The 13,082-nt window shown below is 36.5% G+C and overlaps 1 protein-coding gene across 1 annotated transcript in view; it reads left to right on the top strand.

The window, feature by feature from the left end:
* The window catches only part of THSD7B (thrombospondin type 1 domain containing 7B), a 528,825-nt gene that overhangs the window by 303,132 nt on the left and 212,611 nt on the right, over positions 1-13,082 (top strand). Inside the window, exons 9-10 of the mRNA XM_087920301.1 lie at positions 1,825-2,059; positions 10,264-10,379. Of these exons, the coding sequence (XP_087776427.1) occupies positions 1,825-2,059; positions 10,264-10,379 (351 nt within the window). The remainder of the gene's footprint in view (positions 1-1,824; positions 2,060-10,263; positions 10,380-13,082) is intronic.

Here is a 13,082-nt window from a genome sequence, read left to right as displayed (position 1 = left end):
GGCATATCTGTTAACTTTTTGTTGAATAAATAATTGCCAATTTTCATATTTTTGTTCAATGTCATCACCTGTTTATATGCTGTATGAATGAAGATAAAATATTGAAATGTGTCAAGCATGAAAGACCAGGACCACACATGAAGTTCCAATTAAACTGATTTATTATTGCATGCCTATGCACAGGAATCTAGCCACTATTTTGGCACTAGATAAATAGCAATAGCACTTAGACTTATATTCACAGTGCTTTATAGCCCGCTCTAAGCGATTTACAGAATCATCCTATTGCCCCCAACAATCTGGGTCCTCATTTACCCACCTCAGAAGGATGGAAGGCTGAGTGAACCTTGAGCCTGGTGAGATTCAAACTGCCAAATTGCAGACAGCCGGCAGGCGGCAGAAGTAGCCTGCAGTTCTGCACTCTAACCACTGCACCACCATGGCTCATAAAGATTAATAGAGTTTAAGAGGGGTTGGATTTAGTCCATTACGGCTACATAGTGATTCTAGGCTGATTCCTGTTTTGATTTCATCCCTAGGATGGAACCTGTCACTTCTACAAAATGTACAAACATTAAAAAAAAAAAGATAACATGGGATGTACTAACTTTTTCACATGACTGTAGGCTAAAGAGAGAAAATATCTTACTTGCAAGCAAGTATTTTATTTATTTATTTGTTTGTTTTATTTATTATTTTATTTTATTCATTTATTTGTTAAAAGCTTACAATACAACAGAAACAAGAACAAACATTAAGTTTAAATACAAGAAATAGGAACTAATAATAGGGGACAATAGAACAGGGATGATAGGCACAATTGTGCGCTTAAGCATGCAATAAAAAAAGTAGTATCAATTGTTCTAAAAACTGAGTTTTTATCCAAGGAAAAGGAGCATAGCCCACTCGTTGGATGTTGATTTGTTGGTGAAAACCTTAACCTTCCAAATAATTGTAAAATAAAAGTTCAAATTTGTGTACTTTGAAAATATTAATTTTACATGTACAGTAGGCAGATTGCTTTTCGTTTTGTGCCAGTTCTCTATTACAGGTAGTCTTCAACTTATGACCACAATTGAGCCAAAAATTTCTTTTACTAAGTGAGATAGTTGTTAAGTGAATTTTGCCTCATTTTACACCCTTTCTTGCCACAGTTGTGGTTATTTAAGTTAGTACATGGTTGTTAAGTGAATGTGGCTTCCCCATGGACTTTGCTTGTCGGAAGAAGGGAAGGATCACATGACCCCAGGACACTGCAACCTTCATAAACATGAGTCAGTTGCCAAGTGTCTGAACTTTGATCATGTGACCATGGGGATGCTGCAACGGTTGTATGAAAAACGGTCATAAATCATTTTTTTTAATGCCACTGTAGCTTTCAACAGCCACTAAATGAACTGTTGTAAGTCGAGGACTACCCATACTAGAGTTTTCTCTCTTGATCAAGGTTTCTAGGATTTTTTTCCTTAAACCTAACAAAACCTAGAGCAGGGGCATCAAACTTGCATCGTCATGGTGGCATCATGTGACGTATCGGGACTTTCCCCCCCTTTGCTAAACTGGGCGTGGGTGTGGCCAGCACATGACGCATCCGGCCTGTGGGCTGCAAGTGTGACAGCCCTGACCTAGATCCTTAAAAACTTTGAAAACACCTGTTTTACAATATGTATAACACATTTAAAGATTCCTCTTTTTGTTTGATTGAGTGCTAAAACGCACTACTCGGTTTTGGAACTTTGTTTACTGCAAGCAGGGTGTCTTCTTGAACAGGGGCATTATTTTTGAAACCAGTGCTACAGTTTATACTGTTCTTATCACTCACAGGTGGAAAGCATTGTCCTCCTCCTTCATCACTCCAGGAGTATCGACTGTGTAATGAGCATTCTTGCAATCAGCTATACTGGGAAACCTCTGCATGGAGTCTCTGTTCAGAAAATGCCCTGCTAACAACTGTGAATACTACTATCAATTGGAACAACAAGGCAACCTGTGGAGTTGGAGTCCAGACTAGGAGGGTGTTTTGTTTGAAAAATAACTCTGGCCAGGTCCCAGCTAAAAGGTATTCAGTATGGCTATAATATTTGGTTTATTCTCCTCTGAACACTCTCATACTTTTAGTTCTGTACAAATTGGAGAAGGCCATTATAGAATTGTGCACTTAGCAAGATGGTGGACATGCCACCCTCATTACCACATAACTCCTCTCATTCTTTCTCTGGTAAATTCATGCTTCCCTTGTTAAGAGATGAACAGAGCTGCATCGAAGTGGTCAAATAGGCAGTCAAATAGACAGAATGGTCTCCCCCATGCACAGCATAAAACGGATAGACCTGTAAATTTGTAAGATGCAAAGTATGTTTTTCTCCCAGATTAGGTGGAAAAATAGGCCTTAACTGTACTGAAATTCAGGCAGGGACATAAATGTGCGGAAACCCATCTGGCACAGCTACCACTTGCAGGAGCTATGAGTTTTGGAGGAGCCCCACATTGTGCATAATTTCTGAGCTGAGATATAAAACCCTATTCAGAGACAAAGATAATACTCCCCTGGAATTATTTGGCCCAGAAATGTAAAGTCTGTTCCTCTTCATATGGACTTAATTTCAGTGTTATGATTTCTGCTCACCTCCAACCTCAAGTTTCACCCTGAGAGAAACTCCCATGGGCAAAATTTCCAGGTGCATGAGGCCAAATTTTACTGAGGAAAATTTGGAAAATGCTTTCAAAACCGGTTCTCTTTCCTTTAAGGTAAATTTATTAGGACTATGTAGCTATTGAAAAATATTTTGCCAGAAGTATTTTAGATCTTAGGTGAATAAAGGGCCCTCTCTGCTATTTTCTGGAACAGCCCACAAAAGATATTGTCACATTAACTTTAATGAGGAAGGTTCCTTAAAGCGTCTCTCTCTTTTTCTCTTCAGGATCACAAACAAGCTTGTTTTTTTTTAAAAAAAACCTATTTTAAGGAATAATAGAAAGGTGCTGTATTCACATGAGGTCTGAAATCCTCTTTTCAAATCATATTTCAGTTGGTTATAGCCCCTATACTCCAGCCTCAGATTTTTTTAAAAAGGATGCTAAATAACCACTACTCCATTAGGTTTGATTGAAATTATCCTATGAAAAACAAATGTGATTCTAAAGAAGATATTTAGCCTCTCAACTGACCTAATCTGCTTGGCTTTAGTAGCTGGGAGAAATAAGAAATACAGATGCTTCTGCATTTTTTTTTCCAAATCAAGACATAGCTAATTACTTTTGTGCTCTGTTAATGAGTCCAGAGAATTACAAACTAGTTTTAATTCTTATTGCATCTTTTCCTCTCTCTCCTGAAAATGAGCAGGCTGTGTTGACTCCTGTACAGTTAATTAAAATGCTTTAAGATAATGAGACTAATTGATAAGAAAAAAAAAAAACCCTCCTGTTTCTTCAGAAGAAAAAGCTTCATCAGCTTTTGGTTTTGTTCTCTATTCCATCATACATTGTTTAACACATAATTGGGTCTTTACTCTTACACAGAAGTCTAATGACATAGATGTATTGCTGAGGCAAAAGTTGTAGAGTATTGTGATCGGCTTGGAATATTAGAAGAAGATGTGATCAGAAACAATAGTGAAAGAACATCTTCCTCTAACATAATATGAATTTAATGCACATAGCCACAGAGATTTCTAAAATTGATACTTCTGATTTTTCAGTAGAAAAAAAATGATTTAATTTGGTCGCTTCAGGGCTCATTTAGCAATACGTGTCAGAGTGAATGTGAAGATATGAAGAAAGCTCGCGCTAACAACTCTCGCCAGCCCTGGCTTCTGAGTGAACATAATCCAGTTGATTATATTTTTCTCATTGATTTTTGGAATATAATTTTTATTTATCTACAGTACATTTTTATCGATTTTTTATCTATCCATGGTGCATTGCACCATGATACCAGAGAGGAGTACATTACATGAGCAAGCCACGCATTCTTTGGACAAGGAAAATCATGCTAGGATTAGCATAGTGCCCATGTGCAAAAATGTAATTTAAATGGCAGAAAAATTAACATTCTTTAGGGTTTTTTTCCTGCCAACTAAAATATGGTTAGCTATAAGATGCCGGTGTCCTGTCTTCTTTTCTAAGCTTTATGTTCTATATCTCATGTAACTCATTTAGTTTAAGTTGCTAGAAGTGGGTGGGATTTGCCACCCAGTTTCTGAATATGAATTTGTGAATTTCATCACATTAGCAAAGAGAAAAAATAGTATGTGGCTAGATCTGCTTATTATATTGTATTTGTCTATTTATGAAAATTTAAACATTTGGCGTTGCTTTAAGAGCTGCTGTAGAGATGATTAAGCATAGGATAACTTCAAGGAGATCTATGTATCTACATAAATATTCAATTTACCTTAGAGTGCAATTTATGAAATGAGGATTTTTCCTTCTTTTTATTTGAAGGAAATGGGAGCTAAATACATTTTCCATTTTACAGATTTCCAAGTAGATAAAAAAATGAATAATAAATTTGAAAGAGATTAAAAAACCAACACTAATAAAAAGACATTGTATATAGAGAATTCATGGGAGAACAAAACTTATTAAACTTATTAAAACAATGCAAACTTATTAAAACAATGCAAACTTACTAAAACAATGCATTTCACAGTGTGCTTTGATTAACTTAACAAAAGCTTGACATTATTAAATTTGCACACAATTATAGCCATATGATTTATGTTTGGTTCCTACCAAATTTTTGACTGATTGAAACAAAATATTCTTCATTGTATTCTGGTTCCTACCATAAAGACTGCCAGAGATTAATATATTAGTTATTTGGATGGTCTTATTTTATTTCTGCTATTTACCTATTGTTCCACCCAAGCAGACATGAGACAGCAACAAATACTAAAACTGAAACAATTCCATCAGCGTTGTTAAAATCAATGCCAGTGCTGATGGGTACATATCAATTGATTTCTAAAGACTCACAAATGGCCAAGTTTTCATAAGTTTTTGTAAAGTCTTGAGAGTAGGAGCCATCCTCACATTGGAGACAATCTGTTTTAAGGGAGCAGAGCTGTCTCAGTGAACTCTGCCACCGTGGCACTTCCCCACACATCACCTAATAAGAAGGGGACATCTCCTGGTTGTCAAGATTGGCTAGCCATGGCTATCTGGCAAAATTCTCTTCTTGGATTTAGTGGATTTAACATCTCATTGCTGTGACTACCTGGTGAAGCCCCAGGCTGCTATATTTTGTACCAGCTGATACCTCTGCCTGTTCTTCAAGGGCGACCCCAGGTAAAATGAAATGCAGTAATCCAACTAAGAGGTGATAAGGGCATGGATGGCCATCCCTGATGCACTTAACAGAGTCCCCATCCAACCTTTCTCCTATGCATCCATTAAGTGGTTCTACTAATTCAAGTTCCACCATAATACAACGCATCCAACTCCAACTCTTAGCAAGAGCAGTGACCCATATAGAAAGGCACTGTAGCTTATGATACTGAATGCCACAAAAGGGTCCAGAAAAATATCTGGAGGAATGGTGATGGTCCCTCCTGGTCCAACCACCAATCTTCCATGGGAGCATGGGCATTCCTTTCTGCTTTTTTCTTCTTACTTGCTTTGGCTTGTCTCCTCTTTTTGACAATTTCCACTACCTGTCCTGACATCTTGGTTTTTTTCTTCTTCTTTCTTTTCACAGTCATCCTTAAATCTTCTTTAATACATCCCTCAAGTTTCTCTAGTTCCCTATCAGTGAGTCTCAGGATTTCAAAATTATTTTTCATGTTCTCTTTAAAATTGACGGGTATATGCTTAATACCAAATTGTGGAAGCACTTCATTGTTCTGCTTAAACTTGATGTGGAATTTGCACAGGGGCAGTTCATGATCTATGTTCCATAGTCATCCCCTGCTTTTTCATCCATCTTTGCTTTTATAACTGAGCTTCTCCACTTTGTATCAGTAGTAGATAGTCAACTTGGTGTCTGCATGATCTATCTGATGAAGTCCATAAATATAGGCATTGTTTTATTTTTGAAGTTTTATTTATGAAGATTATCTTCCTTATAGTTATGAAGAAATATTTGGATTGCAGAAATTGGTAAGTCATCTAGGTCAGTGGAATGCAAGAAAATTTTGGTGGTCCACAGAGAAATGTCACCCCCAAAGCACCCCCTAAAGCAATTAATCCAGACTTCTTGGTAACACAAGGCTGCGCCGCCCACATGGCCTGCAGGAACACAAGGCTTGCATTGCTTGCATTGAGGAGAACACGAGGTAGTGAGGGGAGGGGAAAAAGGGTGGAGGGGGGAACCTGCCCCACGCGCCTGGCCTGGCTGCTTCTTTCTACTTCTTTCTTCTCTTTTGGCTGCATGCAAGGAAAGCAGCAAAAGTCTTTCTTTCTCTCCCCCAAACTCTACCAGAAATGAGTCTTTGGGACCCTGCAAGGCCTCCTGCTACAAGAGGCTGCATAAAGACTCATTTCTGGGGAGTTTGGGGAGAGAAAGAAAGGCTTCTGCTGCTTCTGCTGCTTTCCTTGCATGAAGCCATCTCTCTCTCTCTCTCTCCCCCCAAGAATGGAGCTGGAGATGGTATCCTGTGATCCCAAATAAAGAATGATTGATTGGTAGGAAAACAGGGTGGGGAATTTTTCTGCAGACTTTTTGGGGGGATTTTTCCCAGGGTCTCTGGTCCGCGGGGTTTAAAATTATGAGTTTGGTTGTCCCTGAGGTCCAAAAGGTTGGTGACCCCTGATCTAGGTTACCAAGCTGGCTTTGTACCTAAAGCAGGACAAGAACTCGTGGCCTTCCCAGTTTCTAGGCTGATACCTAAATCATTACACCAAACTAGATTTTGAGGAGCCCATTATACAGCACTATATTATCACTATACTATCAGTTACTTTATCTTACCTGTCAGTGTGGTTATCTATATAAAATACAGGAGTGGTTTACTACTGCCTTCTGTGTAATCTGAAATGATGCCCTTGTCATTTTCATTAAAATGGCCATCCATCTCTACCATCTTTTAATATTTTTGCTGCCCAGTACAGGTCCCTGCCTACTTTACAGGGCAGATGAGATGAATTTCATGCCTTGGTGAATCCACAAGAAGAGTACACTTCATTCATCCCTCTGAGAAATATTCACCTACCCTGACATTTTTGCAAGCTCTCTCAAATCAATGCTAGATAGCACAGAGAGAGAAAGATCAGTGATAATTATCTCTTCTCACTCTTCACAGAAATATTTACAAAATACTTAAGGTTTTAAAAAAGAAACTCAAAATGAAACTTCCAGTTTGAGCTTTTTTGGCGACAGACCGAAATCTGCGATCGTGCGCAGTTTCGATCTGTGTTCACCACTGGAGCGCCCCGAGCTGGCTGGTTTCGGGGCCAAGCCACCCCGTAGAGGTGGTGAAGAGGGGGGAGACTGCCAGCAGGGTTGAGGAGAATTGCATCTCTCCTCCCCAGCTGGCCTTGCTCCCTTTCTTGAAGGCGGTTGCAGCGGTGGTCAGAAATGGCCACCTCAAAGAAGAATTTGACTGGAAAAGAATGTGCAGGAGAAAGATAAGAAGAGAAAGTTTTGGCTGACCAGGTTGAACTGGAAAAACAATACAAGGTACCCTGGAATTTGAATTATAAAGAAAAACATTGTTCCCAAAGAAGACTTTGAAGAAGTGAATGAGAGAGGGAAGGGAAAGGATTTGGGTTTTTTTTCTTTTCTTCCCTGTATTGACAACTAAGAGATTTAAGCAAGAAACCGGCAAAAATCCACTTTGACATTAACAGGTATTTAACCTGAAAATAAAATGTCAAAGGGATAATAAAGATTTCTAGATTCTCAAAAACTTTTAAAAGAAGGAAAAAAACAAAAAGGCGGGATCTAGAAAAATGGAGGAGACCACCTGGAAGTGAAAGGAATTAATAGTGAAACTTTAACAAGATTCCTAAAAGATATATTTTACCTGAAACTTTGTAACAAGATAAGAGAACCCCAGGAAGAGAAAGTGGAAAAAAGAAGCAAGAAGAAACAGCTCTGGATTATTTGGATTACTTGGTGATTTTTGGATTTTCAGCTATTGGATTTAAAGGACTAAAATTAATCGGGTGGTTGTTTAAAAGTTTTTAAAATGGTATCACTCTTGGAAGAATTGAGAATGGAACTTAAAAAACAGAAAGAAGATGCATAAGAAGGAAGAGGTTCTTTTGGCTTTGTATTTCAATTTTTAGAAATGGAGATCCTGAACTATGAGAAACAACAAGAAATGCGGGACAAAGAAGAAGCCATCTTCAATGACCAAGCATTTTTATGTGGGGAAAAGAAAGGAAAAGGGGGAAAGAGAGTGAAAAATTTAAGATCTGGAAAAAAAAACAACTCAAAAAAAGAATAGTTTGAAAAGTAATTGCAATATTAGGAAGAAACAGAAGAGAGGATTACGGAAGAGAGAAACAGAATTAGAGAAGGGGTCAAAAGGGGAAGGGAGAAGGAGAGGGGGAAGAAGGAAAGGAAAAGAAATTATAAAGGACAGAAACAGGGCATAGAGGAACAGGGAAAACGTACAAGATACAGAAATAATGGGTGAAAACTTAATTGAAAGGGGGATTCTGCAAGGGTACATAAGATAGTATGGTTATATTAGAAATAGAAATGAACTTTGAAAATATGAAACAAGTATGATTAAAATGATAGATAAAATACTCATTGTAATGTAGTGGAATGTTTAATAAATAAATGAAATAAAGAGAATGAGAGAATGAAATTAGGAAAGGAGGGGAACATTTTAATTATTATAAATGTGTTATAAAAATTTAAGTGAAGAGGAATATGAAAGAAACATGAAAAATTATGGAAATATTATAAGTGTTCCTAGGAGTATGATATACTATTGAAAAGAAATGTTAAAGATGTCAAAGATTAAAACTAACTAACAGTGATAGAGCTGAATTGGAATAAAATAAGTATTTTATTAATTATTGTTATATATATTTTCTCTTTAAGAACTTAGCGCGTGTTTTAAGAATGTACCAAGCAGAATTTGACTGGAAGTTATGTGTTATATTGAATGTTATAATTGTAAAGGCATAAATTGAAGTTTAAATGAGAGCTGAATGGATAAAAATTAAAAGATACAAAGGTGTCATACTCCAATTAGTAGCTACAGGGAAAAATTTTGTTTAATAAAAAAAGAAAATATGAAGTTGAAACAGGACAGACAAAAGCATAAATATGATGACTAGAAAGGTATTGAAACTTAGAAAAAATATATATATAATTGAATTTAGAAAAGAATGAGATAATTAAAAGTGAGATTGAGAAAACTAAGGGAAGGGAAAATTATTGAGAAAATGTTAAAATGGTAATAAGATATGGAATAGAACACAAAGATGAATATGAAATTGAATTTGTGTCTATATGGAGAAGTGATAACCTTGGGACCATGCTATTCTCAAAAAAAAGAAATTTTACTTGTATTATGTTTTGTGAAAACCCAAATTATTTATTTATATTTATATATATATATATATATATATATACACACACACACACACACACACACACACACACACACACACACATGAAAACTCAAAATCCAGCCTGCTAAATTCAGTTTCACTAGGGAATGCCAGAAAAATAATTCAATATGCCTTGCAAAACAAAACAAAACACACGCACACAAAAAAAACCCTGAAGAGATCTCTTTTCTGTCTAACTACCTGCACATAGCAATACTGCATTCAGAGCTGTGGTGCTGTGGTGGTGCAGGCGTTAGAATGCAGTACTGCAGGCTATTTCTGCTGACTGTCAATTACCAGCAGTTTGGCAGGTCGAATCTCACTAGGCTCAAGGTTGACTTCCATCCTTCCAAGGTGGGTTAAATGAGGACCCAGATTGTTGGGGGCAATAGGTTGACTGTAAAACCGCTTAGAGAGGGCTGTAAAGCACTGTGAAGCGGTATATAAGTCTAGGTGCTATTGCTATTCAGTGTTTTCTCATTGATGGCAAGTAGGTGGGTACTTTTTATTTCATAGCGGCAGTTTACTATAATTTATATTTCTGTGTGTAATTGTACAGTTCCTGTTTTGAAATAAATTAGGTATACGTGCAGTCTTCCTACAGTAAGTGTGACTTGTTCTTAGATGAGTGTAGGGATTCTGTTTTGCTAAAGTAATGTTGGGGTTTAGGGGACTGTGGTGCAGTTACCCAGAATTGCATTCAATCCAGGGGCACCTAACTAACCACATGTTATACAATTGTATTGCCAGGTGTCCAGAATCCATTAAGCCAGAAACCATCCGCTCATGCTTGCTCCCGTGTAAGAAAGATTGTGTAGTGACCCCCTTCAGTGAATGGACACGCTGCCCTACCATCTGTCAACATGGTAAGCTGGTCTAGAAGAGTCAGAATCAATCCTCCAGTTGTTCAGTCCTACCCTAACCAATTCTTAGTAAAGTTTTGGATAAGGAATAAATTTTGAAATGAAATAAAATATATTATATAGAATGTTTTAGAATAAGTCATCTCAGGTAGCTGATGACCCTTTTAAATACATGGTATACTCTTCAGGACATGAGACCATATGAAAGAAGGCAATGAAATTTCTTCAGGACATGAGACCATATGAAAGAAGGCAATGAAATTAACATTAAAAACATGGCATAGCTAAGGATATGCTTGGCAATAAGCCAATAAATGATAGGTTCAGTTCTATTGACTTGAATAGATATTCAAGTCAGTAGAACTGAAGTGTACTGTATGTACCTAGTACAGATGTGATGGTAGAAGATAATGGGATATTCTATGGCAAATTGTAAGAGTTGTCAATGCAACATCAAGCAAAGATAAAGAACTTCTAAAAGATTATTAGAATCCCAGAGTTGGACAAATTGAAGCTTCCAGAACTACTGTACAGGAAGGTTTGATTTAGGTAAATGCTTCACAGAAATAGGAGACATATCAAGACACTTCCAGATTAAATTGTGGTACAAACTATTCATTGTTTGTATCAAACACTTGGTTAAATTTACAAATTTAAAGAAAGTAGGAATGCCAGCAAAACTTGATCTTGAGTCATTATATCAGATCTTTTTAAAGTACAGAATGTGAGATGCTATGCAAAGAAATAATGGGCACCATAAAACCATTATAACAAAATAAATCCCAAAGTTTCAAAGATGAAGGGATCATAGTGGCTTTTTTAAAACTTGAAAGGATAAGGAGAGACTTGGTAATTGGGCCAGGACCTACTATTGTTTTCACGCTTCCAGTTCATACAAGAAAGGACTAGGAAAGATACTTCAAGAATGTAAAAAAGAATTTTTAAAAAAGAATAAAATAGCAATTAAATAAATGGTTTAAGAATCCATAGGAAAATAATTCTCCATGAGGTAGAAATACTCAGTAGTAAACATGGAAAAATTTGAATAGAAGCGAATGAGGTGAAAGAAAGATGAAAAGATTATGCTGACACAATTTAGAAGTGGAAGTGTATAGTTCTCTACAAAAACATTTTTAGAAAAGGGAATATGTGCAATTCCATTAGAAGGTGAGATATAAAAGCCCAGCTATCAATAGGAAAGTAAACATGCAATTAAAATAACTGTACTGTTTGAAGCTGCAACAGAAGAGGCAATTCATGTGTTAACAATTCTAAGTCACTAAACATAGAATAGGTTTGAAGTAGATATTATACCATAATACGTATATTTGAGAGAATACACAGATTACCGAATCATCACAGCAACTCTCATGCAAGCAAACTTTTACTTAAGATCTTAACGAAAATGAGAGAGATGCCAAATGCAGTTATTTAAAAAGGGAGTGAGATATGCAGTGCAACTGTTGACCTAAGATGGAGAGAGCAAAAGAAAGTTTATTTTTTGCGTCATGTGGCGCATCAAGGCTTTTGATTGTGTAGATCGTGGTTTTTCCAATATGGCAACTTTAAGACATTTTAAAATTGCCAAGTTTGAAAAATACTGTTGGAGATAATGTCTGACACAAAACATATTAAATCAAAAGGTGTGTCAGAGCACATAACTATTCCTCTGATGAATCTTTTCCTTGAATAAGAAGCTACTGTTGGAACTAAATTTGGAGAAGCAGAATAAGGAAGGGGATGAGACAAGGGTATATATTGTCACTGTATCTGCTTAATTTATGCAATGAATATATCACAAAAACCAGCAGGATTTAAATAGATGACAGCTGAAATCAAAACTGGAGATGACAGTGCTTTGTTAAAAGAAAATAAAGAAGATGAAGAAGAGCTTATTCTAAAAATAAAAATGGAACATGAACAATGAAGGTTAGTTTTCCAAATTTGGAAAGCAGAGGTAATCTTAACCCGAAGGCTCAGTGAACTTTGATGGTTGATAGTAAAGAAGTGACAGTTGATAGAAAGTTTTATATTTTTAGCTTCAAAAGATGGAGAATGAGCTGGAAAAAAATTAAACCAGAAATTAATCCTGGTGATATAGAACATGATTAACTTTAAAAACATCGTAAAAGATAAATATGTATTTATGAGTAGTTCAGAGTAGTTAAAACTACAGTTTTTCCAGTGGTAGTGTATGAGTATGAAACCAGAACATTTAGAAAGAGTGAGAAAAATTAGATATGAATCTGGAGATGATTATTATCATGGACTGGAAAGAAAATCAGTTAACGGATACCAAATTAAACAAACATAGCTTTTCCACTTTGTGATTATCGGTCAGCAGAAGCTCACATTTTTGGGCCATGTAATATCAGTGAATGCTGAACTAGGACAAAATTTTTATCCTTGGCAAGATTGCTTGAAGAAGAAAAAGAACGCAACAGATAGGGTAGATGAACAGGATCAAGGAGATTACAGAATTCTCTTTGGAAGAGCCAAAGGGTATTATTAGAGAGAGGTAAAGGTAACAAGCACTTGTCCATGGAGTCTACAAATAGCCAAGTTATCTACTTGCATTTCAATGAAAAATCCCTTCTTAGTAAAGGCTTTCAAATATACAGTAAGTAAGGCCTTCAGAGAGGAGCTTTTCACCCTGCCTGGATAGAGATCTCTTTGCCCTCCCTCCAATCCACAGTTTGAGCTGTT

The sequence above is a fragment of the Pseudonaja textilis genome, chromosome 1 (assembly GCF_049901715.1).
Source record: "Pseudonaja textilis isolate UNSWEBS1 chromosome 1, rPseTex1.2, whole genome shotgun sequence".
NCBI lineage: Eukaryota > Metazoa > Chordata > Lepidosauria > Squamata > Elapidae > Pseudonaja > Pseudonaja textilis.
The sequence above is the reverse complement of the archived record's forward strand: the minus strand, read 5'-3'. Positions and strand labels throughout refer to the sequence as shown.